This window comes from Cucumis melo, chromosome 8 (genome assembly GCF_025177605.1).
Source record: "Cucumis melo cultivar AY chromosome 8, USDA_Cmelo_AY_1.0, whole genome shotgun sequence".
Lineage (NCBI taxonomy): Eukaryota > Viridiplantae > Streptophyta > Magnoliopsida > Cucurbitales > Cucurbitaceae > Cucumis > Cucumis melo.
In genome coordinates, this window is record NC_066864.1 from 30348320 (window position 1) to 30375993 (window position 27674).

The 27674-nt window shown below is 32.6% G+C and overlaps 4 protein-coding genes and 1 non-coding gene across 6 annotated transcripts; 3 read left to right on the top strand and 2 right to left on the bottom strand.

Moving 5' to 3' along the window:
• Positions 1-4956: 4956 nt before the first annotated feature.
• On the bottom strand, positions 4957-5028 carry TRNAP-AGG (transfer RNA proline (anticodon AGG)). The gene has a single exon. It is a non-coding gene; the product is annotated as a tRNA-Pro (tRNA).
• Positions 5029-13658: 8630 nt separating this feature from the next.
• Positions 13659-15576, top strand: LOC103491198 (peroxidase 21-like). Its single transcript, XM_051089381.1, has 5 exons — positions 13659-13755; positions 13882-14033; positions 14133-14330; positions 14518-14683; positions 15025-15576. The coding sequence occupies exons 1-5, from the start codon at positions 13689-13691 to the stop codon at positions 15426-15428; spliced, it is 987 nt and encodes a 328-aa protein (XP_050945338.1). The 5' UTR covers positions 13659-13688; the 3' UTR covers positions 15429-15576.
• On the top strand, positions 15533-17398 carry LOC103491199 (DNA-binding protein S1FA-like). The gene is made up of 2 exons (XM_008451045.3): positions 15533-15886; positions 16976-17398. The coding sequence occupies exons 1-2, from the start codon at positions 15833-15835 to the stop codon at positions 17189-17191; spliced, it is 270 nt and encodes an 89-aa protein (XP_008449267.1). The 5' UTR covers positions 15533-15832; the 3' UTR covers positions 17192-17398.
• A 661-nt stretch (positions 17399-18059) lies between these two features.
• On the bottom strand, positions 18060-20478 carry LOC103491200 (cell number regulator 8). The gene is made up of 3 exons (XM_008451046.3): positions 19919-20478; positions 18819-19024; positions 18060-18554 (listed from the first exon to the last, which is right to left on the bottom strand). Exons 1-3 carry the CDS (start codon positions 20226-20228, stop codon positions 18315-18317), a joined length of 756 nt encoding a protein of 251 aa, XP_008449268.1. The 5' UTR covers positions 20229-20478; the 3' UTR covers positions 18060-18314.
• Positions 20479-21600: 1122 nt separating this feature from the next.
• LOC103491201 (uncharacterized) lies at positions 21601-27406 on the top strand. 2 transcript variants are annotated; one of them, XM_008451048.3, is made up of 10 exons: positions 21601-21924; positions 22030-22173; positions 24019-24328; positions 24425-24509; positions 25092-25133; positions 25509-25683; positions 26220-26272; positions 26360-26578; positions 26734-26780; positions 26954-27406. In XM_008451048.3, the coding sequence occupies exons 3-10, from the start codon at positions 24087-24089 to the stop codon at positions 27006-27008; spliced, it is 918 nt and encodes a 305-aa protein (XP_008449270.2). In that variant the 5' UTR covers positions 21601-21924; positions 22030-22173; positions 24019-24086; the 3' UTR covers positions 27009-27406. The 2 variants fall into 2 exon arrangements, with proteins under 2 accessions (XP_008449270.2, XP_008449272.2); XM_008451050.3 differs by having other exon boundaries at positions 22110-22173.
• Positions 27407-27674: the final 268 nt, after the last annotated feature.

Genomic DNA, 27674 nt, shown 5'->3' on the forward strand with positions numbered 1-27674 from the left:
TAATAATAGCTCACATTGTATCCTTTTTCAAAATAAAATGAACAAAAAGTTAGTCTTACATAAATCAATATTTTTTTCACTTAAAAATATTTCACCATTTTACTATGTTCTCTTACAATATGTTAGGATGAAGAATGAAACATGTGATGATGTGATTTTGAGATTATTGTAGCATTAGTACTATATGTTAATTGGATTGTATTCATTTCAACTAAATTGCAAATATGAAAACGAGTTTATTACTTTACAGGGATATAAGGTAATGTATTGGAACTTAGAAGTAGAATGTGATATTGAGGAAAATCCAAAAAGAAAGAAAGGGTAAAAGAGTTTGGAGTGTTAGAAAGGGAAGAGTGTGATGGGATTGTTGCACCGACGGCTGAAAAGAGAGTGTGTTGACTAATAGAGTGAGAGAGAATCTCTGCAGAGTTAGATGCCTTTTTTATTGAATCATTAACCCATAATTAAAATTATTTTTTTAAAAATAGACAACAAAAAAATAATAATTTTAAAGAATAAAACTGTAAAAAATAAATAATATATCATTGATAGACGTGTCATCGAAAGAAAATTTCCTAAACTTTTAGGAACACTTTTGCTTTTAAATTTTGATTTTGGAGGTTTTAAATGTTTATAAAACAATGAGGAAGTTTTAAGATAATTGTATTATAATTTAGTTTTTGTTTTATTATTTTACTTAAAGATAAGTAGATAAAAAAAGAAAAGAGAGAAAAAAGGGGGTTAGGGTTTCCCGATGCAAAAGTGATAGGACAGTCCGTGATACCTCTGTGACTATGACACTGAGGGAACAACTGTGTTGGGTCCTATTTTTCACTGCTCATTTCTGTAGTTTCCATCATTTCATTTCCTTTCCCTCCTCTTTTTAATCATATATGTATTCATATATCTTTTTCATTCAAATTTAATTCTTATTGCTTAGGGAAAGTTTAGATTTAGGCCATCTTACCCGTTCGTCCCAATCAAAATTAGTATAGTCACGATGAGTTTCTGTTGGTACATATGAATGGTAGAGGTAATTTAATTACAATTTAGTGTTATTTTATCGATACTAGTTTGTACAAAATTTTATTTATCGATACAGTTATCAACAATATTGATGTATATGATCGATATAATCAATTTATCGATAAAATGACTTTAACACAAATCTATTTGCTTTTTGTTGATATGGTTATTGATAGTTATTGACATAGACAAAAAATATCAATAACAGTTTTGTCGATAAAAGTGACTTTTATTGAAGTTAGTTACCTATAACCCAAAACTGATATAAGAAACAAATGATAGTCGAGCAAAATCAATAAAAGAAAAATATTGTGAGCTCCTTTTAATTTTTATCTCAATGGGCATTTTGTGATTCATTAGTCGGTACTTTTTTCTTTTTAACTTTTAAACAATTTAATTAGTTGCAAAGGTTTTATAGTGACAAACCTACACAAACATGTAACAAACGTTAAGATCGTTTCATGTGTGTTACGACAAAATCTTTTGTTTGATCACAGGCGTTAACTGTATATAAAATGTAAAGTATTGTAAGTTGGGTTACAACTAAAATTATTTTTGTTGCTCATTTTTGCACTAATTCCTAACTCATCATAAGTGTGCAACAAAATTCATATATCATATTTCATATCGATATAATATGTTCATTATTGTTGTGGCGGTTTCAATTTATATGTTGGTCACTAAATTTTCATTCCTCAAAGATTGTTTGAATAACATATTCTTAGAAAATTTTGAAAATAAAAACTCAATTAAATAATAAAAAAGATTTGATTACAAACCTATAATTAAGGACTGTATTATTTCAAATTATTGGCATAGGGTTATATATCTTTTTCCATATATGATCAAATCAACAATTTTTAGGGCCCCCATTGAAAGATATATAGTTTTAATTAAATGGTTCCAGTGGTTAATTAAGTCTTCTTGAAGCTTTGATTAGGGTTGGTTAGAAAAATCAAATCTAATATCTAATGAATATTATTTCATATTTTTTCTTTATTTAAACCTAATCTAAAGTTGTATTTAGTAATTGTTCGATTGACGAGGACCAACTGATGATCAATACAAAACTCAATCCATCAGAACCAATTTGTCTTGGAAAAACTAAAATAAAAAAGTTAATTAATTAAGCAAATAATAATGTAAAGATGTTTAGTTGTTATAGTTAGGAGAATAATATTTAATTAATATATTGTAATTATAATTAAGGTCATGGGATTTCATTTTCAAGCTGGTGGGTAGAGTTATTCCATGGAAAAAGTAGTTTATGGAGCATTCAATTAGTTGGATGGTGCATCAACTTCAATTAGACCCAAGCTAAAGTTGTGGTTTCTTTTCTTTTATATTGTGATATGTGAACTATAATATTAAATCAGCTACTTGATTAAATTACATAATATTGCACTGCACACCACCAATAGAATAAGAATAGAAGAAGAAGAAGAAGAAGAAGAAGAAGAAGAAGGGGATGAAAACTCACTAAACTTTGTAATCTCTTTTTTTCTTTTCTTGAAAATACTTATGAAAACTTTGTAACTTTAATTAGTCTAAGAAATTGCTTTAAGAACATAGAACACTTTCAAATTAGGTTGAGTTTAATTTTCTTTTTTTTTTTTTAAAGAAAACTGTGTTTGTCGGGTAATTTTAAAAAATAACAAAAATTTAAAATTATTTACTAAATGTAGTTAAATAAATATCAAATTTTCCACGGCTCATTAAGTTTTTTTTTACTATATTTTATAAATAGTTTCAATTGTTTTTTTTTTGTTCTAATGTGAGAATTCCACCTTTTTTTTAGAAGTCAGTATTCGAGGATTATTAATCACGAAACATAAAAACTATATAGTAATCAAAGAAGTTGCATAAGAAATTAGGTGTTTAATTGAAGTTTTTTAAAACGATTATTATTTAAAAAATCTAATGAAATGAGAATTAAAACTATACTTCAATTTTTACAATACTTTGATTTAATTTTAAGTGCAACCTAAAAATATTAATTAAAAGTAAAATAGAGGGACTATATGGTCAATATAGCCATTAAAATTTTCAAAATATTAACTGATATAGCATAATACATGATAACGTACAAATATAGAAAAAAAAATAGTTCCAACTCTAAAAATCTATCGATCGATAACTATACCTAATAAGATTTATAATAATGTCATAATCATCAATAAAAAATCTGTAACTTTTTTCAAGTATTACTTTGCACTTATTCATCAGTCCTAAAATTACTTACCCACATATAGCAAATTACTCAACAAAATAATTAACAAAGAACCAATAATTTTGATCAGGTTGAATCCACTAATTTTGCAAGAGAGATGACTCATTTATCCTAAGCTCACTGATTGTACCAAAATCAAGGGCAATAATTAATTAAGCAAAGAGTGAGAGTGAGATGAAAAAGACAAGAAGTTGTGGCACTATTCAATTGGATTTTTCTTTGCTTAGTATCAAATTATCAAATCTTCATCAAACACATACACATGTATTTTATACATAACAACACACAAACACATGCATTAATCACAAATATATGAAAACAACCCCCCCCCCCCCCCCCCCCAAATTCATGCATTTTTGTTGCACTATTATTAATTTTTTCCCCTTAATTTAAGAATAAAAAAACCCTATAATTGGAAGATATTATATATATATATATAACTAGTTCTTTTTATAGGGGAATACAACCCTTTTTATTTGGAAAAAAAAACCCTAATTTTATTTATTTATATGGAGAGAATGTAATTATAATACATATGTCCGACCAGAAAAGGACATGACATAACACAAATCCATGGCAATGTAGATTCCTCAATCTGCCTTCCCCAACGCAAGACGAGGGAAACAATTATTTTCTAAAACGTGAATTTTAATATCATACATGTATGGTTTTGATAAATTTTTACCAACTTGATTAATTAAATACAACTTACTGTAATAAGAGAGAAAAAAGAGAAAAGTTTCAAGTTACTTTATTTAGAGCTATAAAGCCATATTACTCATAGTGATTTGATCTAGTGTTTGTTTTAATATGCTTCTAGGATTAAGATATGAGGTTTTTCTTAATCCAAATAAGTTAAGGTTTAATCCCTCTCTTTTTTCTTTTTATTTTTTTGTTTGGTTTATTTGTCGGGTCTAAATTTACTCATAATTCTGTATTTTTTTTTTAAGAAAAAGAAGTGAGTATAAATTTGTAGATACACTAAAATTACAATTAATTAACTTGTGCACATCCTAACAATATTTAGCTTTTTTTTTCCTGCTGAAAAAGGTACGCAATATGAATTTACAAATACACTAAAATATCACAATTAACTAAGTTGACACATACTTAACGCTCTCGTCACAACAATATTCAACATACCTTAAAATATTAGAAACAAGGGTAGATGAAATAATGAATACCTACAATTAAAAAAAAAAGGTATATAATAACAATAAATATATAGTTTTTGTTTTGAACTAAAAAATGTATATATTAATAATAAGAAATTTTTTATTAGCCAATGCTTTGTGCCGTTTGGTTTAAAAGTTTGACAAATTGGAACAAAAATTTCTTAAAGTCGAAGCCAATCTCGAAATGTATAAACAAAGTTGTCGAAGTGAAATTTTTTCTCCCATCAGCTTTTAGTATACGTATAGGGCAACGTGTCTCCTAATTTTATACTTATACTAAAATAATGCCAATACTAAAATATATACGGTTGATCAAACTCTAGTTAAACTAAATAATTTATTTTTTTTATATGCTATAACCGATACAATTAAACAAAGTCAATTTTAACCATGTGTAAATATTATGTCAAATTGATTAACTTGTTTTATTATGCTTTAATTTTTGAATTCACTTGAGAAGAAAGAGGTTTTAAAAAATTTTTTGAATTCACTTGAGAAGAAAGAGGTTTTAAAAAAAGAAAAGATGGGGCATTCCGAGAATTGAACTCGGGACCTCTCGCACCCTAAGCGAGAATCATACCACTAGACCAAATGCCCATTTTTGAATAGCAATTAACTCTTTTGTTTATAAAAAATTAAACTTAGGGACATCTAAATTTATTTATTAATTAATTTACTTATTATCTATTTTTTATTAATGTTCTCGAAAAACCAATTAAAATTTTGAATACTAAATTAAAAAAATAGCAAATTATCAAAAATAACCACATAGACAAATATTTATAATTTGTAGAAAAAATCAGGTGTAATGAATTTCTAAATAGTTTGTATTTTTTTTTAAAAAAAAACTCTTTATAAATTCATATTTTTTTCTTTTAAAATGTGACCCTGAATTCAACTATTTCGCTTAAGAAAAGATGGAAAACAAAACCCTCAAGAGAAAAAAATGATGAGAGTCTCTCTATCTCTCTTTTTCATCCTCTCCGGTCGACGTTCAGACTTCTCCGACAGCTCAAATGACTTCAAAACAAGAGGACAACTGGCGGCGACCTACTGACCTTCACATCCCCACATTTACTACAAGCTACTACATTAATAACAACAACGTTTCATCTTCAATTGCTGCCAACAAACTCATACATTTAAAAGTACCTTTCGAAAACCCTCTTCATTTTCCCTTTTATGGCTCTCTCTCTACTCTTCTGCTATGACCTTCTTAGACAACTACCACAATCATGCACCATTGAGAAAAAAGACTTTGTAATGTTTGTGGATAATCGACCCAGAGATTTAAAGCTACTTATAACCGAATGGAGCCTTACAAATCCTTCTCAGTTGCTATCACACCAGAATCTTTGGAGTGACTGAAATCCACATTTAGAACTCTACTAGACACCCCGTGTACAACAAGATTCTTTCTTGAAAAAAGATTCGAAGAATATTGCTTGTGGGTCTAGAAGACGTACAATCGCAGGGGGTACGTTGCTGAGATTTTCAGGGTCGATGACAGAGGAAGAAGATGCTGCATTTTAGTTCCGGAAGGAACAGAAAAGGATGAGTTGGCCCTCTTCGCTGATATGTTGTTTACAAAAAGGGATTCTACTCCAAAAAGAAAACATATCTCAGAACGTGCAATCAGAAAACAAAAGACAAACTCATCAAGCTTAGAAACTGATTCAAAAAGTCCACGAAGAACATATGCCGATGTGGTGTCACAAGGTAGCTCATCAGATACTGACTCCCCTAAGTTCCTCAAAGCTGAAAAAAGAAGTACGAGAATTATTGATCCTAAATGTGAAAAAGAAGCTACCTTTGATTGGAACAAAATTGTGGTTCTAACAAGGAGATATTTCCACAATGACTGGAGGAAAATTATAGTGAAACTCAAAGAGCAACTTGATACGAATCTGTCGTATCAGCCCTTTCACGCTGACAAAGCCTTGATTTTCATTAAGGATAAATCACTGGTAAGGCTCCTATGTAAGAACAGAGGATGGTCCACGGTTGGAAACGTTGATGTAAAATTTGAAGAATGGAATCATGCTATTCATGCTATGCCAAGACTTATGTCCAGTTATGGTGGATGGACGAAGTTTCGAGGAATCCCTCTGCATGCTTGGAATTTAAACACCTTCACACAGATAAGGAATGCTTGCGGTGGATTTATGGAAGTCACTCGGGAAACCAGAAACAAAGTTGATCTTATTGAGGCTGTAACCAAGATCAAATATAATTACACAGTTTTTATTCCGGCCACTATCAGTGTCTCTGACGATAAGGGAAACAAATTCTTGGTACAGACTGTTGTTAAGGCTGAAGGGAGATGGCTAAAAGAAAGGAGTCCGAGGATACACTGATTCTTCACAAATGAGGCAACGACAAATTTTAATGAGTATGATGTGCTTAGCGAACAGTACGAATTTGTTGATAATGTGGCCTTCTTGCCATAAATCTCTAAGAGGAAAGAAAGCGATCGAAAAATTGATTGCATTTGCACCAAAAATTAATAAAAAAAATTTGATGCAATGATGAAGAATTTGAATTATGACGGCGACAGTGACAGTAGTGGGAAAAGATTAGAAAAGACTGATGGCAAAGATAAGAAATCAAATGAAAAAAAGAGAGGGAAAATTTTTTACAAAGGGGAAAGTTCAAATTTGAAGCCAACGGGTAAAAGAAAAGTTACCTTTACTACCCCTAAGAACAAAATTTTCTTTTTTGACCCAATGAGTGCTCCTCTAAAGCCCATTCGAATCACAAGCCCAGAAGACACTCCACAGATGGCCCAAGGAGCCAATAAAAGATGTCCTACGAAGGAAAAGGGGAAACAAATTTATAAAATTAAAGGCAAAGAGAAAATTCCTGAAAGCAAAGTCTTATGTGAAGTAAAAAACAGAGTTGTCCAGATAATAACTTTAGACTACAAAAAAAGAAATGCTAGAAATAAACCTCACAGTGGAGCTAGGGCCTCTATCTCCTTTTTCAGACGATGTTATCTCAAGTCCTGAACATTTCTCCACATCTCCTTCACCAACCTCTTCAACACAATCAGACATTATGAAGGACAGTATAGGCCCGATGATGACTAGTGACCAAGAAGAATCGAATAAGAAAGAAGCCGAGAAAAAGAAAGAAGAAAGCTCTTTCAAACAGAAACTTGTGGAGTGGTTAAAAAGCAACAACCTGAAATTGGCTCCAAAAGAATTTGTTGAACTTGAATATGTTGATTTAAATGTTAACAATGTTATGCTTTCTTATATGAATTTGTATGATTTGGGGACCCTCAGTTCTCCATGAAAGTTTTGTGCTGGAATGTTAGAGGGTTAAGCTCTCCCTTAAAAAGAACTCTAATAAAAAGTTTGCTTTCATGCTACCGACCAGATTTTGTGATTCTTGTTGAAACGAAACTCCAAAAAATTACTAGAAAATTATTAAATCCATATGGAGTTCAATAAGCATAAAATGACACTACTTGAAAGCAACAGAAAACTCGGGAGGTACTCTTATTATGTGGGATGACCTAAGATTCAACATTACCAATCACATTAAAAGGAAATTCTCTATTTCGATCCAGATTAATCACCCATCCAATTCACAAGCCTCTTCTTGGTGGCTCTCTGGTATTTATGGTCCAGCCAGTAGAAGAAACGGAGCTGAATTTTAGGTTGAAATAGAAGACCTCAAATCGGTTTGTCTTCCCAATTGCCTTATGGGAGGAGATTTCAATGTCATCAGGTGGAATTCGAAAACATCGGCTAACCATCCGGCCCAATTAAGCATGAAAAAATTCAATGCTTTTATCTTGAATAATAATCTTACTGAGCCTCCTTTGACCAATGCTAAATATACCTGGTCAAATATGAGAAATCAGCCCACTTGGTCGAAACTTGACAGATTTTTACACACTTCTGAATGGGAATCCCTTTTCTCTCTGCATTACACAAGAACGTTATGTTGTGTTACCTCATATCACTTTCCCATAGTGCTAGATACTACCAATCTCAATTGGGGTCCAGGTCCTTTTAGATTCACAAATTCTTTGTTAAAGGACATTCATTTTAACAAGAATTTTGAAACAGTGGTGGAATAATACAAACCAAATGGGACACTTTAGATATGCTTTCATGAGACGTCTCAAACAACTATCTAGCACAATTAAAGTTTGGCAGAAATCACATAATGGCAACAGAGAAGAGGAAAATAGAGCATGGATAAAAGAAATTGATGAAATAGATAAACTCGAAGGGAAAATGAGATGACTGATATCATTAGGCTGCATAGAATCTCTATCAAAATTGATCTCGATCAATATGCCTTTCAAGAAGCACAAACATGGGCTCAAAAATGCAAAAGAATATGGAATTTAGAGGGAGACGAAAATTCTGCATATTTTCACAAAATTTGTTATGCTAGACAAAGAAGAAACTTCATTTCTACCATAACATCAAAGACAAGGGAAGCATGCACCACAAACGATAAGATTGAAAAAGCCTTTATAGATCATTTCGAAGAAATTTACAAGAACAATTGTGAAGAATTGTGGCTTATTGATAATCTACAGTGGTCCACTATAACAAACAAAGAAAGAGAAGATCTTTGTAAGCCTTTTGCAGAATCTGAATTCAAGCTGCTCTCAAAGATTTCGCAAACAACAAATCCCCGTGGCCCGATGGATTTACTATTAAGTTCTTCAAAGTGGCATGGCCTTTCCTCAAGAGTAATATCCTGGATATTTTCAAAGACTTTCATAGAAATGGCATCATCAACAAAGTTGTGAATGAAACTTACATTGCTCTGATTGCAAAAAAGGAAAAATGCTCTCTGCCTTCTGATTATTGATCGATTATCCTCACTACTGCTCTATGTAAACTCATAGCCAAAGTGATAGCAGAGAGACTAAAAATTAGACTTCCAGGCACAATATCAGAAAATCAGATGACTTTTGTCAAAGGGAGGCAAATTACAGATGCAATTTTAATTGCAAATGAAGCAGTGGACTACTAGAAAGTGAAAAAAAAACCAAAGGTTTTGTCATTAAACTTGATATTGAAAAAGCTTTCGATAAAATCCAATGGAGATTCATTGACTTTATGTTACAGAAAAAAGGCGTCCCCGTACAATGGCACAGATGGATCAATTCTTGTATCAGCAGCGTACAATACTCTGTTATTGTAAATGGAAAACCAAGGGACAAGATACAGCCAACCAGAGGTATACGACAAGGAGATCCTATAACTCCCTTTATTTTTGTTATTGCTATGGATTACCTAAGTCGGCTGCTGAAATCCTTAGAGGAACAAAACAAAATTAAAGGAGTCAAAATTAGTGAGAATCTTAACCTCACCCATCTGTTATTTGCGGACGATATCTTACTTTTTGTTGAAGATCATACCGATTCCATTGAGAACCTAAAGTATGCACTAAAGCTCTTTGAGATGGCTTCCGGTTTGAACATAAATCTCCAAAAATCAACGATCACACCGATCAATGTGGGCTTATCAAGAACTTCAGAGATGGCTATCAAATGGGGCTTTACTTCACAAGAATTGTCGATAAACTACTTGGGTGTTCCTCCTTGGTGGTAATCCATTGTCTAAGAATTTTTGGGACAGCATTTCTGGAAAAATTCAAAAAAAGCTGAGTAATTGGAAATATTCCTACCTATCTAAAGGTGGTAAAATCACTTTGATTAACTCCACCCTTGCCAGCCTTCCAACTTAACAGCTCTCTATCTTCAAGGCTCCAAATGTTGTTTGCAAAAACATTGAGAAATATTGGAGAAGCATCCTTTGGAAAGATTCAGCTGATAAGAAAAACATCCATCTTATTAATTGAGCAATTATCACCTCACCTAAAGAAAATGGTGAGCTAGGTATTAGCAGAGTTAAAGACACAACTTTTGCTTTGCTTTACAAATGGCCGTGGAGATTCATTACAGAATGTGACCCTCTATGGAAGCGCATTATACAGGCCAAATATGAAAACACTTTTTTAGGAGATATTCCCTCAAAAGGCAAATACAGCAGTCGAAGATCACGTTGGATATCCATCATTAAAGGAGTAGATTGGTTTATGAAACAGATTAATTGGAAGATCAATAATGGTGAAAGTCTTTCTTTTTGGCATAGTCTTTAGCATGAAAAAGTTCTCTAAAATTATACAGACCAAGGTTTTATGCTCTTACCACTGAAAAGAGAAGCTCCATAAATAAAATGTGGAATGTGACGGATGCTAACTGGAACTTATTTCCTAGAAGGCCTACTAGAGATTTTGAAATTCAACAATGGAGAGAAATGACTGCATCTTTTCCTACTCCTTTACAGAATCGGGGACAAGACATTCCTCAATGGAAATTAAATTCAAATGGCACCTATTCAGTCGCCTTTGTTAAAGTTGTCATTCATAAAGAAATCCAAAGAGGAAATATCAATATAGACCCAAATATTTACAATAATCTTTGGAAAGCTAGCATACCAAAAAAATGTAAATTCTTCATATAGTCAATTTTACATGAATGCATCAATACTGCTAAGATTCTGCAAAAAAGACTGCCAAACTGGAGTCTAAAACCATCATGGTGTACTCTATGCAAGGCAGCTGATGAAGATATTAACCACTTGTTTTCCTCTTGCGCCTTCAGTCTATATATTTGGGACTCTGTTAGATTGACTTAGAATTGGAATGTTGATATCCCAATTCGGTTGACCTTTGTAAGTACATATGCCGCTCCAAACAAAAGACAACGAAGAACATTATTGGTTTTAACTTGGTTGCAGTCTCTGGTTGATTTGGAAGGAAAGAAATAACATAATCTTTAAACGATAAAGAAAAATCTCCGGCAGAAACTTGGGAAGATGTTCGCGTGCTCACTGGCCTATGGACTATCAGATCTCCAAAGCCCCACAACTACACTACAGGCACTATTGCACTGAATTTAAATGCTTTCTGTTGACTTTCTTTGGGTGCCTTGGGCTTATCTCTAGCCCTTTTTGTGTTCGTTATCTCAGCTTCCAGTTGTACTCTCTTTTTTATCATTAATGAAGCGGGGATGATGAAGGTGCTAAGGGGGTTTCCACTTAGTGGAGATGCCCGGGTGCACCTACGGACCCAATGTATCTTTTTCAAAAATGAAAAAAAAAACATGGAAAACGTGACAAAATTTGATAAAAATAAATAAATTTAATTTTCAAAAACTAAAGAGAGCCTACATTTTTTAAAATTTTTAATGTGCAATTAACACACACACACACGCATATATATATATATATATATGAAAGTTTTCGATCTCGAGACTTATTCTTATGGATGCATACACTCAATAATAAAAATTTAATTATACTCGGGATTAAAATTAAAAAGGTTCAATCTAAAGTATCAAAAGTCTATGAATATCCCCACCATCGTAAAACATAAAGATGAGACATTTACTAATTCAATGTGAATACAAATGTTTATAACAATTTCTATAACTTAGTTCGAGATTAAAAACAACTTTAATTATTAATATAGATGATTTTTATAAATTGTTTTACTTACTAAACATCTATCAATACATATCTATTGATATATGCCTAAATAAAACCGAAAATTTTTCATATATTAAACTAAAACTTTTGTTGCATTATATATATGGTTGTGAAAGTTCAAACCATATTTTATCAAAGACTCAACAATAATAGGCTTATTGATTATTATAAGATGGTTTCAACCTTAGCACTCTATATATATATATATATACACACACATACACACACACACACACACACACACACACACACACACACACACACACACACACATATATATATATATATATATATATATATATATATATATATATATATATATATATATATATATATATATATATATATATATATATAATGCAACAAAATTAACTCCAATCTATGGCTTAATTTCTCGTTATAAATTATATTATTATAATTCTAAAACTTGTTGTATAAATAAATGAATTTAAATAGATAAATAAATATGCAACCACCCAAATAATCTCATTTGGAGGGATCACTTAACAAATATTTAATATAATTACCCACCAATAGTTTTCAATCATTTCTTTTCTCTTTATTTAATTAATGGGTTGAAAGGTAGGGTTTGTCAATGTAAAAATAATTACCTCCACTATTCACAAGACTTGAAGCCTCCAAAGTTTGGAGTGCCACATATAAACTATATAATATAATAGTTATAATCATAATTATCACATAAATTATTACTTGCCTTCAAATGCAACTTGCACTATGGAAATTTAATTGGAATTTTGAAAGAATGCCATGTGGTCATCAAAAGTCAAATAATTTGGCTCAGTGGGCATTGACCTATAGCTGACTCAATTTCCTTTACTTTCAAATATTTATCACTCCATACTTATAAAATTTTATTCTGATTTTATTTTACAAATTACATATATTTGAACTAATATTAATCGGACTCTGGACTTATTTTTATGGAGTGTTTACATTTTAATTCAAAGTCGAAGAAATGATTTTAAATCATGTTATTTGAAATCCAACAAGTAGTTTAAATATGATATTTAGAACCCTTAGATTGTGTTTGAAACCACTTTCCAAAACCGCAAAACATATTTTAGATTCTTTCAAATTAATTTTAATATTATGAAAATTGAATTTAGAATTATATAATTTAATACTTAATTAATTACCGAATTTAACCATGATTTGAAAATGAAAAAAAAAAAAAAAAAAGTGACTTTTGACAAATTTTACTTAATTGTTATAAAAATCACAACAGTTGGCCCAAAAAATATTCAAAGTTCAACTAATTAAATAATTAAATAGACACCAAAGTTTGTGAAAAGCAAAATTATTAAAATATCATTTTCATCCCTATTTGTTAGTTTGTTTTATTTTAGTTACTGTAATTACCTATATTTATGATCCGGATATTTTTTTCATTATTTTTTATTTTATATTAGCATTTCTATAATTTAAAAAATATAGTCACATATTTAGTTTATATGCTAAAAATTATTAGAATTATTAAATAATTTAAAAAATTAACTAAATCTAAGATTAATTAAAGATTTGAAAATATATTAATTAAAATTAGGGTGTTTTAACCAAATTAATAATCATGCTAACACTATAATTAAAAAATCACTTTTCATTTCAAACATTCTGAAAATGACACCAGCTCAATGACTCTCACTATATATAGCAAGAGGCAAACATTTGGTTAATGCACCAAAACCAAACAAAAAGAAAACAATAGTCAAGATGTCCCTTGGGGGCTCAATTAAATTTGTGTTTCTTCTATTATCTTTCCTCCTCCTTTCCAATTTTGGTATGCCATTTTTACTCTTTATTAATGTTATATCCTATACCAAAAATGACACATGTTTAGATTGATTTTAAATTTTTGTCAATTATTCAAACGTGGTTCTTAAGTTCCTTATACATTTAATTATAGGGAAAAGCCAAGAACTTGTGGTGAATTACTACAACCAAAGTTGCCCACAAGCTGAGGAAATAATCAAACAACAAGTTTTTTCCTTGTACCAAAAACATGGAAATTCAGCCATTTCGTGGATTAGAAATCTCTTCCATGATTGCATGGTCAAGGTATATATATGTATATATGAACAAAATCTTATATTTAATTATATTTTTTTTATATATTATTAAGGTTCTTTTTGTTTTGTTCGATCTTAATGCATTCAGTCATGTGATGCATCTCTTTTATTAGAGATGAAAAATGAAGAAGGTGTAGTTATATCAGAAATGAAGTCACCAAGAAGCTTCGGGATAAGAAATCTTAAGTATGTTAACAAAATCAAACAAGTCCTTGAGAATGAATGTCCCAACACTGTCTCTTGTGCTGATATTATGGCTCTCGCCGCAAGAGATGCTATTGTTCTGGTAATTAGTCTTAAAAGAAATAATGATGTTGTTACAATTATATATATATATATATATATATATATATATATATATATATATATATATATATATATATATATATATATATATATATTATAGATCCTTGAACTGACCTGCTTAAGTTTATTGTATAATTTCGGGGGGTGTGATTTGTACATATTAAAAGTTGGGGGGATTAGAGATGGAAATGAAAACAGGAAGAAGAGATAGCAAAGAGAGCTACGGAGAAATGGTGGAAGAGTTTATACCAAATCACAATGACTCACTTTCATTGGTTCTTTCTCGCTTTCAAGATATTGGCATTGATGCTGAAGCTACCGTTGCTCTTTTAGGTCTATTTTCAATCTCCCTTTTTATTTTTATTCATTTTTTTAGTAAATTTGTGAACACCTAATTTGATTCTTCGAACAAGAAATATTAGTCGGTTTAGATTTGACATCATTTGGTTTTTAGATTTTCTTGAAAAAAAAAACTAATCAATCAAAATGGTTATAAAATTAATTTTCTAATAAACACTAAGTTAAAAGATTCATTTTAGTTATATTTTTATCTCTAATTTATAAGATTAAAATAAAAAATATTAAAGAACCGAAATTTGAAAAATACATCTATTCTATTTTATCGAGCAATATTTGAGTGAGTGCATATAATGTTAATTATTTTAATATGTTAGGAGCTCACTCGATGGGTCGAGTCCACTGTGTAAACTTAGTGAACCGGCTCTATCCGACCGTGGACCCGACTTTGGATCCGAACCACGCATTGTATCTTAAAAAAAGGTGCCCAAACCCGAACCCGGACCCGAAGGCAGTCCAGTACGCGAGAAACGATTTGGAATCGCCATTGGTGGTGGATAACAACTACTACAGAAACGTATTGGACCACAAGGCCCTTTTGTTAGTGGACCAGCAATTGGGCTCAAGCCCAATAACTCTTCCTTATGTCCAACAAATGGCCTCCAATAACACCTACTTTCTGGCCCAATTTGCTAGGGCTTTGCTCTTGCTGTCTGAGAACAACCCTCTCACGGATGACCAAGGAGAGATAAGAAAGGATTGTCGACGAATCAACAAATGATTGGTGGGAAATAGATGAGAGAGAAGTTTGGTTATGTGATATACAATATGGTTTATATGTACCGTTTCATATTGTATTAGAAACTACGGGATTTTATATTGGGAGATGTGGTTTTAAATGTAGTTTATATACTCTTTCTTATGTTTGATTTTGAAGGTATATTTTGTTTACCGATAATAAGAGATTAATTGATATTTGCAAAAAGAATGAACAGAAAATGCCAAAAAAATGTAATACGGCGTCGTTTGAAACCCCCATGGCCATGGGCGGAAATATCGTAAATCCACTCACTATCCGCCATTTTCATATCTCCGTTCCTTTTGTATTTTTTCTCGAAGCTTCGTCAGTTCATCTTTTTGGTACATAACTACAACACCAGCTCTCTCCGATTCTCAATTTCAGCCATGGAAGACGATTTCGACTTCGGCGACAAGGTCCCGCCGGCCGTTAACCGCATGGTACTCCATACCTCCCTTCACAGTATCGCCTTCTCATTTCCTTTCTTCTCTGTTCATCTCCTAATTTGAAATCTCTCTTAATGAACCTTTTTCCTTCTCTTGTTTTTACCTCGAGCTTTGGATTTCAACTTGGTTCTGTGTGTTTACTCTGATGACTTTACCTATAAATATCGAGGTTTTACTGTTCTGATTTGCTCTCATTTTTCGAATTTCGTTCTTGAGGTCTGATTGTCTCTGTAATTGAATGTAGCAAATAATTCAGTTGAATTTTTTAGGGATCTGCTCTCCAAGTACCATTATAAAACTTCATTTTCTTTTCTAAATGAGTGTTCTGTTTCTTCTTATATACAAACTTTTCTCGGTACTTGACTTGTATTCTTAATCTGTTTGTTCATATTTTGGAATCGAAGATCTATTTTCATGAACAATGGAGTTTTTTTAAAAGGTTTTAATGATGATCAAGATGCATGTGATCAGTGGGTTCTTTGTAGAATGAGAAAGATTTCAAAAACTGAGCACATTTTTGCAATTTCCTCAACATGGACTGAAATTTGCAACTATGGGTTTCTACGCGAATTTGTTGATTCGATTCTACACTAGACCGAATTTGAAATCGAAGAATGGTTGTTAATTGATCCTTTTCCTCGATACTGTTAAAGGACGTTCCATGCATCTTTGATATTGTATCCTCAGTATCTTTCATAGCTGATCAGATTAATGGTGAGTAGGAATAAGGCTACAATTTATCACCTTTTCGTGTTTTGAAGCTATCCTTACACTTGTGACTTGTGAGTATTCTTGGTATTCTAGTAGAATAATCATGGGGAAAAAATCCTCTTAATCTGATACTATATCAAGACAGAACTAAGACATTAAACATCAGATATTTGTTTATTGTTTAAGGGTAGGGATTGAAATCTCTGAACTTTTGGTTGAATATATGTATAACTCAACACGCTCTGTTAAGATTTAGATCTCTTTGTTTCTGGGGCTTTACAATTTGTCATGAACACCTTCTACAATTCTTTCCTTGTTGTATATGTTCAGTGGTTCACGTAATAAGCAGTTAAAATTGGGATTGGTTCACAGAGAAATGTGATTAGAGATGGAGAAGCAAGAGGATTCAACCCAGGACTGATTGTGCTGCTTGTAGTTGGTGGGTTGCTATTTGCATTTCTTGTTGGGAATTATGCTCTCTACATGTATGCCCAGAAAACACTCCCACCAAAAAAGAAGAAACCAGTTTCCAAAAAGAAGATGAAGAGGGAGAGATTGAAGCAAGGTGTCTCTGCTCCCGGAGAGTAGAAGTGTAGTGGTAGACTTTTCTCTTATGTTTTGTATGCCTGTTCCTGATTTGGTTGAACTAACAAGTTCTACCAAATGAATGTCAATGTTTGAAGAGTTGTTTTCCTTACGTTGTTAAGTTGGTTAGAATCTGAACATATAAGTTGAGGTTTATTGTCGCTTGTATCCTTAGAGATGAGAAATAATAAGAATATAGTTTATGTAGTATATTTTGATCCAATGCTAACCTTTTGGTACCCCTCCTAGAATTTTCTTATCCACATTGTCTTATTAAATTGAAAAAAGAAATAAAAGCTCAAAATTCTAACACCCATGAAAGTATGCAAACATTATGGTATTTGAAAATTTAAATTGACACTCAAAATATAATAAACTGAACATATTACAATATAATTACATAAAGTAGTATTTTGTAGCGGACCAGAAAGGTTGGTGGTTTAAATATCATCCCATTTGTCATTTTTTTTTATAAAAAAAAAAGATTTAGTGAATTGGCATAATGGTAAAAAAGAGAGTCTAAAGATTGACGCTCAAATGTTTTAGATCATGCAGATCCTTCTATCAGATTAGTTGAGGTATCGTAAACTCAACCAACTCTTGTGGATATAAAAAAATACACAAAATTAGTATGATCACATGCAAGTTCAGATTCTGCCACATTTTCAGTTAGTTGCTATCACATGCAAGTTATTCACACATATCGATAGGGTTACCGAAAAAAGGCACTGTCTTCGCAGAGGCCTTTGGTGTACCCCTCCAAGTTTCCAAAATGAAATTTAATATTTGAAACAATTATACCATCTTACCCATCTTCAATTTGTTGCTATTCAAATGTTTGAATCCGAATGATATAATATCACTAAAGAAATATACAAATCGTAACTCAGCATTCAAACTAAAAGAAACAAAGTTGGTTCTTGTGGCCATGAAACTTCAACACATTCTATACATAAAAGAACAATATTATCCACAAATATGATATGCCGTCTCATTCAGACAAAACCTTGTCAGAATATTTTCCCCTTTGAAAGCTTAACATATGGCTCATCAACCCCTAATACATTGCAGATCAGCAGCAAGATGCCACAACACATAACATGAAAGAGTTAGGAGGAGGAGGATCTCAGACTCCACGCCCCATGGACTGTTCTCCAGGTGGGATCATGACTAAAACAGGACGAGCATTGAAGCCTGGGTGAGGCATCCTCCGACGAAGTTCACGACCTTCCTGGCAAAGTGCACACGTGTGACAGAAGATATGAGTTGCAAAGTCACAAACAGATTCACAGTGCTCACGTTGAACTTCATCTTCAACACAGAGTCCGCAACAGCCACATGACCTATGAAGTGCCTCGCAGTTACCCTGCTCATAATAAAAGAAAAAAGGGATGTCATCTGTAAATTCTCCTATTAATTGAATTGAAACGAACCACATCTTTTGCATCAAATAAGATAGGTTCTTCAATGATGGCCGTGAACAATGCCTCCATAGTAGCTATTGTGAGGTAAAAGCAAAAGTCACTCGTCTCATTTTAAGTCGTAAGCCAACACAATGCATTAGTTTGCAGAGATTCAGAGACAGTAATGGATTATGGATGCAGATATCAAAGGAGTAGGTTTAACTTGCCTCCAAATTGAACATTCGACGAATAGCTGTACGAGTAGGATATGTAAACCATGGAGCCAGACAGTTCCAACCAAAGAAAGAGGTTCCAATTAAGTAAAGACCAGAATATGACATGCAATGGTTTGCAAAAGTCCCAGGAGTAGAAGACCCAAGTCTCTCTGCATTTGTTCCATACAGAATGCAAGGAGCCACACTTCCAAGAAGACCTACACAAACAGAGATTGTCAGTCACTTTGCTTTAGTTTCTCTAAATTCATTTCAACTTCTTCCCATACTGATCGCTTTTCTATAATAAAAATTTGAGTCCCTAATTCTCTATAGTCGAAGTAGAAACCTAGGAGTGAATAGAAATCCCTCCCTGATAAAAAAGTTAACAGTAATACCCTCCTCATTGAAGAGAAATCAAGAGAAACATGCCACCCAAGAAAATACAAGGACAGATAAGAATTTCTTTTCTTATTGTAATTCAAGCCATCTGACACCCAGGATTAGAATGGTTATTTATCGGAAGATTAAGGATTAGGCATAAGACTTGTGAATTCTATATAAAATAAACATTGGAAACTTGATTGTTGAAACCAATTATAAACGCTGATTATGGTCACAGAACTCAGCTAAACAATCTTCACTGCCAAACCACCCATACAAGTTACAGCATGGTATTAGAGACCAATCAATTCTTCATAGCCCAGATCTTATCCGAAACCAGTTCTAGCATATTAAGATGTTGCATGCTTAGATCAAATATCCAATCTTCCGGAGAAAATTAGAGGATTTGAAAAGCCCAAATGTCATCCATTTGATCATTTCAGATTAATTTCCTCGTTAAGCAATAAAAAAAAAAAACTTAATGGGGTTAGTGGCCGATCGAATTCAAATTTACGAGAATCTTCATAATGAATAGTCAAGAAAAAAGAATTTCCCTTTCAGACGCAATCCCTAATCGCTGAAAAAATCAGCAGGGTCTCAAACCCCAAAATCAGGGATAAAGAAGAATCACAGACCCCAAAACCTAACAATCCACCTAAAAAAATCAATTCCAATAGAGAGAAGGAGAGAGAGAGGAGAAAAAAAAGAGAGAGAGAAAAGAAAGGACTTACAAACTTCAAGATCGCTACTGCAAAATTCATCGTGGCGACCAATACAAGCGCAGAGATCAGTTTCCCATTGGGCACGACCGACTGGCTCCCCGACCACACTGCCATGAACCGGCAACCCATCAGCAGTCCAGCCATAATCAGAGCCACCATCGCGATTCTCCTCCTCCATATCTTTACGAACAGGAGGGGGAGGAGGGAGCGAATCGGGGGTGGCTGCGGTGGAGCTACGAAGGGTATCCTTCTCATCCGCATTTTCAACGACCTTGCCAAGAAGAGGGCTGGATTCCTCAAGGTTGTCGCCGTTGGCCATGATGATGAATTAAGGAAGAAAAGAGAGAAGGCAGATAAAAAAAGAATATATATATATATATATATGGTATATCAAATTGAAAATGGGGAAGAGGAAGTAAGAAACTTAATGGGAGGGGGAAAGAGAAAGACAGAGTCTACGCGCCTTCGTAGAGGTTTATTTGGGTTGCCGCAACTTCCATCGCAACTTCCACCGCAACTTCCACAGCAACTTCCACCGCAACTTTTGATTATTCTTCTTTTTAGCTGCATTTACGCTTTATAAATGATTGTTTGGTAAAATTAAACTTAAATTATATATAAAAAAAAAAGTTAAAAAATGTCCTAATTTTTTTTTTAAATAGATCAAAAATATCTAATTTTGGATTGAAATTATGTTTTAAAAAATATTCTCATTAATCAAACTTTTACCAAATTAAAGAAAAAAAAAATCTAAATTTACATGGATTTCTATCCATATTTTTACATTTTTACTAATTTTATATTTTTAATAAATATTATTTAGATAGTGTAAGAATCAATGACCGGACAACCCAAATAATCTGCAACACACTAGAAGTTGGAATGGGTTAAAAAATTCTATTTAATCTATTCCGATCTGAATTAATTAATTATATGTAGGGGTCTTTTCACAAATATAAAAAAGTGACAAAATATTTACACTCAACAATTCAAAAAACGGAAAAAGGTAGAAACCTATGGCTTAATATATCTGTCAATTAGACCGTCAATAACGCGATTGTTTACATATGGTTCTTAGATACCGCTATAATTTATATTACATATAGCTGCAATTTATCTTTTCAATTATATCATTTAGATTTCTTTACACTCGTTTATATTTGGCTACTCCAATCTAAATGATTTTTAGATTCTTTATACACAATCTATGAAAAGAAATCGAAGCTAAAAAAAGAAGAGGAAAAAGTAGAAAGACGATGGAAAGAAATCAAATCTAAATAGCAAAAAAGAAAAAGAGAAAAGAATAGAGATGAAATCATAAAGGAAGACGGAGAAGAAGAAGAAATAGCAATGACGGAAGACGAAATAACAGTAGTAGGAAGACGAATCACCAACAATAATAGCTTTACTAGCTTTATTTATATAAGGGCCATGACGATCGTTTACACATGACTACAATTTATCTTTTCAATTCATTTATTTTTTTTACACATTTACTTTTATACAAGATCATTTATCTATTTCAGTGATATTAAGTGAATATAAAGTCAAAGATCATTTATCTATTCAGTGAATATAAAGTCAGAAAAATTATAAAAAAATTCAATTGGAAAAAAAAAAAGGAAAACGAAAAGATGGAAAAAAAATAAACAGAAAAGAAAAGGAGGAAAGAATAGACGAAATTGAGGAGGAAAACAAATGGGTGTGAAGAAAAAAATGGTGGATGGACAAATGTGTAATATTTATATACTTATTAATTTGGGAAATACTTAATAGAAAAGAGTTCAAGTTCACGGCGACTGTATCATCTCTCTAACTCACCCTCTCGTTTCCGCCTCTTATCTCACGGCCGTTGCCGGCGTTCAATCGTCTCTCCTTCCCAGAAGTCTCCGATCGTCTCTCCTTGTCAGAAGTCTCCGATCGTCGCTCCTGTTCGGCTCTCCCTCACCGTTGCGTTGCGTTGTTGTGTTGCCAACGGCTACGATATACTTTGTTGTGTACAACTTATTCTCAAGGTAAATAACTTTGTTCCTGCATTGCTTGAGTGAGTACATATTTTTGCTCCAAACTTTTGGATTAGTTTTAGGGGTCTCCCTAGCATTTAACTTGCTCACACTTAGCACCAACGTTTACACGCCGTTGCCGTTGACTACTCTGCCACTGCCACCGTCTCCGTCCGCTTCTTGCGCCGTTGCTGCAGCGAAGAAGGAACTATTCATCACAACAACTGCAAAGAACCAACCATCTTGTGGGTTTTGTTTGAGGTAATTTCACTTACGAAAAGACTTAAACTAATTTACGATATCAGTAGTGGATTTATTGTTCTTGTGTAGGGAAGTTGTTTTGGCTGGCTCAACATTGGATAAAGTTTTGGTGGGGTTTACTATTTCTATTTATTATAGTTGAGCTTCTTCCTCTTTCCCTTGAACAATGGTTCTATTTTGTGTGGACATTTTGAGTGTTGAAGACTGAGTTTCAAGTTTTGAAGGGTTGAAATTAAGCTTGAAATTAGTAACAGAATAGTTATAGAAGAAGATAGGTCAAAAGAATTTGATGAAAACCAAGTCTCATTATAATTTGAAAATCCTTTGAATCTTGTGAAGACAAAATTGGTATTTATGGATCAGGATCAGTTCTGAATTAGTCACTATGCCTCAAAGTGGTGCTCGAAATGGGGAACCTTGGAGCAAAATATAAAGTCCCATTTGAAAACCATTTTGTTTTTTGTTTTCTTGTTCCATTTTTTGTTTTTGTTTTTGAAAATTAAGCCTATTTTCTCACTATTACTTGCCAAATTCAAAAATTAAAAACAAACTTTTAAAAGCTACATTTTTTTTCTTCCAAAATTTAGCTTGGTTTTTTAAACAAATGGTAAAAAGTAGATAACAATAAAAGAAGTTAGAGGTGGAGGTAGTGTCTTGTATACATAGTTTTCAAAAACAAAAACAAAATAGTTACCAAACGGGACCAAAGTGATTCGATTTGGTTCAAAAGTTATGACTTGTTTAAGGCCCTGGTAACCATTTGGATTTTGATTTTTACTTCTGAAAATCAAAGCTATAATTCTATAAAAACGAAGTTTCTTGCTTTCTTATATACTATTCGCATGCGCTTTCAAAAACCAAGCTAAAATTTGCAAACTAAAAAAATAATTTTTTAAAACCTGCTTTTGTTTATATTTGAAAAATGCAATCATCGTAAGAAAGTGAGAAGAAATAAGTATAAATTTTAAAACCAAAAAGGAAAAGAAATGGTTACCTAACGGGCGTAAGTTATTTGTTCAATTGAATATATTTTGACATTCTACAAGCGGTCTCTATTAGAACTAGGAGTTCTAGAATTTGTATGTCATGGTACAAGCTGATTTGTTACTTGTACTTCGAAATAGACGCCATAGTAAAAACATAGCAACCATCACCATCAGTTCATTTGGATAAGTAAAAACAAGTTATTAATCTTTTAAATGATATATTCATTGGGGAGAAATAGAGGGAAACCTAATCTTGTTATTAAATATGAATAGGCCGCATGTTAAGGAAAACGAAACACTTGATAGCTTCAATGGTTTCCTCCCTTTTGTATTGAGTGTATTTTGGGTGGTACCTATAAGGTATCAGAAACTAACTTGAAATGATGAAATGAAACTTGAGGTTTTCAATTCTTTGCTCTCAAATCTGAACCAAATGATTATGATTTTGTTAGGTACCTAGATAGGAATATTAGTATGTTAGTATTAAAAGGTATATGGGTCATTAGATGGAAAGTTAGTTACTGGTTCTCTTATAAATAGTAAGAGGATGAGTGAATGAAGGTCAGACTATTTTGTGGAGTAATCTAGGGCTTGGGTGAGAGCACTCAAAGAGGGGTTCCAAGTACCATAAACTTTGATTATATTGCAGTTCTTCTTTAATTCTCGATATAATTTAGATCTTGATTCTTGTTAGGCAGTGTCCTAATAGATGTCTGATTATGGAATGACGTAAGCAGAATGTTAGATTTCATCCATTTGTGGGGGCATGTCATTAGTCATAGAAGTGTTTACGAAAAAATCATTCATAGATAAACCTCTTATTTTCTTCTATGTATATGTTGACAATCACTGTTTGTAGGTCCTTGGAATTGTGGCTTCTTTTGTTGCTTCGGCTCTGGCATCACGGGGACTTATGCCCTCAACTCCATGGACACACAATATTTCTCTACGCCTCCCTCTAAAGGAACTAATTTAAAATGTGGAAGCATTTCAACACCAGGCTCATCGCCTTTGCTTCCATCCATTACAAGGCTATGGAGGCCAGCAGCACAAAGGAACATTAGGAATCAATGGTCTAAGCTGGCTTCACTCAAACAACAATGGGCTTCTTCTTCTTCAAGCGGGAGATCTCATGCTACCTCCATTGTCAATGCCTATTTGTCTGAAAAGTACTTCCCCGAACTCCTCTATATGCTCTGGCATAATAGGATTGGTAGATCTTTATTTTGTAGGTTTTTTATTGTTGATTCTATGGTTTAACTTAGGTATATGCCTTCTATGGAGCTGGGTTCTCTCTGCGATATGATTGATATACGAAACAAAGCTTGTTTGAAATTGTCTAAGCAGCAGGTGATTTTTATCTTTGCTGATAAATTGTCTAATTGATTGCTTATTCATGACTTTTGGCCATGGGGAGACCGATACGATCTTTCATGTTAGCATCATCTTTTTTTAGTGCTAGTAGTTAACTTGGGATTTACAAACCAAATCAAATTTCTCCCTACCATATTGTATCCTAAGAGTTTTGTGCTGAATACTTGGCCGTTAGTCATTTCACCTCATCTTCAAATCAGTTTCATCAATTTATCTCAATCTGTGTGTTTGTTTGTTTTCTCTAGTTTTAAGCAGCAGATGAGATTTTTATATCTAGCCAGCATTCTTATTGATTATATTAGAATTAGGATATACTGAGGTATATTCATATTCACCTTGGTTAAATTCTTGTTTAATCATTTTTAATTTCCTATTCAAATTTTTGTTCTCCTTTTTAGTTTCCTTTCAAATTTTATTTTGCTGCAAATAGAGATCCCTTTCATGCATTCAATAACTTTCATTTGGACTTTAGTTTTGATTTTGGGAGAATTCCCTCCTTTAATTTTTTAGGCTACACCTGATTCTTACCATCTCTTGTATAATTCATTCTTGTTTCAGAAACTCTATCGAAGTAAACTCCTATCATCGTACAAGGAAATGGTATGGGTTTTCTTTTTCCTGTCAATCCATCAGAAACTAGGCCAAGATCATTATGCTATCAGTTGTCTTAAGTTGTTTTTTAGGCCTTCAACTATGATTGTTATCTGATATGAGGAAATTGTATGCCATAAGCCAAATTTAATTCTCTCTGCCTCCAGAAATGATCAACTCATGCAAATATTTGAAGCTTCTGTTTAGCCAAAATGTATGCAGCATGGATTAGCCACAAAATATGTTTTACCTATTTAACTAATGTTAACAATAACTAGAGGAAGCAAAATTTAGAAGTTTTTTTTCTCCTTTTTCCCATAATTTTTGTGGTTTCTTATTCAACTAATGTTCTGTAACATATGTGATTTTAAAAGCTTTTTGTAGGTTGATGTTGTAGTTCAAATGGTCAACGCTAGCAGACGTATGAAGTGTTATTTCAAGAGATCAAGTAATAGTGCACTCATAGAATTTTCTACTAGCTCTGAGGACAATCACAATGAAGATGCTGGAGATGGTGGTGGCATCTCAGTGTTTACATTATTGACAATCCCTTGCTTTGGTCCGTATGAAGTTCTTAAGATCTCACTAATCCGGGTTTACACTTCTGAGTTCATAATGAATAAGATTTACCTTTTATTTATCATACATATATAAAAGATTATTGATCTTACTCATCTTAGATGATTCCAATTTTATTTGTAGCATCGAAAGCAATATGCCAACTGCCTAAAAGCATGCTTTCTTAGTCCTTTAAGGTCTCCATTTTGTCCTTCTTTGTTGGATAAGGATGCTTTTAATCTTTGATCTGGCTGCCCAAATCTTAAATTGTATATGAATTGTCTGTTGTTTACGATTTTGGGCCTACGATCTAGGGGGTGTTGTATAAACTCTCTAATCTCATTGGTACATCTGTATCATCTAATATTTTCGTCTAATAATAAAACTGTTCTTTGTCTCTGTCTGTTCTAGACAAAGATTGAGATGGTTTTGTTTTTAAGTGTACGTTTAGATGACAGTAGAAAAGAATGAAAATGATGAAATTAGGATTGATCACAAACTTATCATGACCTTTTTTCCCCTTGAAATCAATTTCAGAGAAATTGGCAGAGGAGCTTGTTCATATGTTTGAGTTGGAGCTAAATCTGAAGGTAATCAAAGACTAGCCGCTTTGAAACTCCATTGGTACGTGAATCTTTTTTGTAATATATTTGTTTTGTATTACTTGGTTTATGCAGCGGCTACTTTTGATGGAACTACTTTCTCTTAGTTCTGAATCCTCACCAAAAAGCTTGGTCTGGTCGGAAGAGCTTTACTTGGGGGAATTCAACAACTTGCGTTCGTGCAACCTGTGCTCCAAGGAAACTGATGAGTTGCTCCATCCGACCTTGAAAGGTCATCAATCCAATGCACCTATTGTCAGTCGTAACCAACTCCCAAATGCAGAAGTTTTGCAGGTTTTGAACTCTTTGTTATCCGTCATCAGTGCTTTAATAGTTAATATTAATTAGACGTGCATAAAATTGCCCTTCCAAAATCACTTTACTCAGATCATTTTCTTTTCTCCTTCAACGTATTCTGCAAACAACACTAACAAAACAAGTTGAAACAGGTTTATCTTGTCACGTGGCTTGCAGAAGTAAACATACACACAAAAAGGTAAGAACAAAAGTTCTTTTAAGTTCGTTTTTAGTTGAGAGTGAAACATAGAGATTAGCAGCTAAAGCTTGAAGCGGTTGGGTTAATACATATACATATTTGAAGAGTCCAAAACCTGCATGTTGTATGAATAAAAGTTTGTTAATTGATAATTAGAGGTTTTCACATTGCAGAGTAGATGAAATATTTGAACTAGTTAGTCAGGAGATTCATGTCAGCCTATCCTAGGACAATATTATAGGAATGCTCTTCCTCATGATACTGAAGCTATGGAGCTTTGTAATTCTTCATCGTGGATTGATCAGCATTGGCGCCCCCATACAGAAACAGAAGACGGTTTGTGAGAATTCTGAATCAAACTCTCAGCACAGATTATGGGAGAATTGTTGTTTATGGCAGGGATCAACAAACAATTTATGCATAAGTTGGTGCTCGTTTTTCTGGGCCAGTTTGGAATTCGATTTTTCAAGATTTTTCACTTAAAAAACACTTTTTCAAGCACTTAAAAAGTTGTTCAAAACAGGCTCTTCTTAAGCATTTAGTGATAATCCAGCTTAAAATGTTATTTGATTAGTTAAGACTTTAGAATGGCTAATGAAAAGCTTTATCATCCAATTGCTGGAAAATGATTACTTTCTATTTATTGTATATTTTATTTGCGCATTAGGTAACTAAACTGGAAAATTTTGTTCAACGTAGAAATAATTTTTATGTTTGTTTATTTTTATTTCTCTCAGTTTTTTAGCAATATATGTTTAAGATATTTCTAGAAAAATTTTAAAGTAACAAATCTATGTTAATATATAAACATTTACATGTGACATTTTCGTTAGAATCGAGTTACCTCGAGAAAATATTTAATGCTATGATAATAATATGAAAAATTTTACATAG

Bases quoted from the DNA above. Each gene is read 5' to 3' on its own strand.
- LOC103491198 (XM_051089381.1), top strand. From the start codon at position 13,689: ATGTCCCTTGGGGGCTCAATTAAATTTGTGTTTCTTCTATTATCTTTC. The intron at 14,034-14,132 runs GTATATATATGT...TAATGCATTCAG, and splicing joins TCCATGATTGCATGGTCAAG to TCATGTGATGCATCTCTTTT. The intron at 14,684-15,024 runs GTCTATTTTCAA...TTAATATGTTAG, and splicing joins AGCTACCGTTGCTCTTTTAG to GAGCTCACTCGATGGGTCGA.
- LOC103491199 (XM_008451045.3), top strand. From the start codon at position 15,833: ATGGAAGACGATTTCGACTTCGGCGACAAGGTCCCGCCGGCCGTTAAC. The intron at 15,887-16,975 runs GTACTCCATACC...ATTGGTTCACAG, and splicing joins CGCCGGCCGTTAACCGCATG to AGAAATGTGATTAGAGATGG.
- LOC103491200 (XM_008451046.3), bottom strand. From the start codon at position 20,228: ATGGCCAACGGCGACAACCTTGAGGAATCCAGCCCTCTTCTTGGCAAG. The intron at 19,025-19,918 runs GTAAGTCCTTTC...CTGTTTGTGTAG, and splicing joins CAGTAGCGATCTTGAAGTTT to GTCTTCTTGGAAGTGTGGCT. The intron at 18,555-18,818 runs GCAAGTTAAACC...TATTATGAGCAG, and splicing joins GTCGAATGTTCAATTTGGAG to GGTAACTGCGAGGCACTTCA.
- LOC103491201 (XM_008451048.3), top strand. From the start codon at position 24,087: ATGGACACACAATATTTCTCTACGCCTCCCTCTAAAGGAACTAATTTA. The intron at 26,579-26,733 runs GTTTTGAACTCT...AAGTTGAAACAG, and splicing joins CAAATGCAGAAGTTTTGCAG to GTTTATCTTGTCACGTGGCT. The intron at 26,781-26,953 runs GTAAGAACAAAA...TTCACATTGCAG, and splicing joins GTAAACATACACACAAAAAG to AGTAGATGAAATATTTGAAC.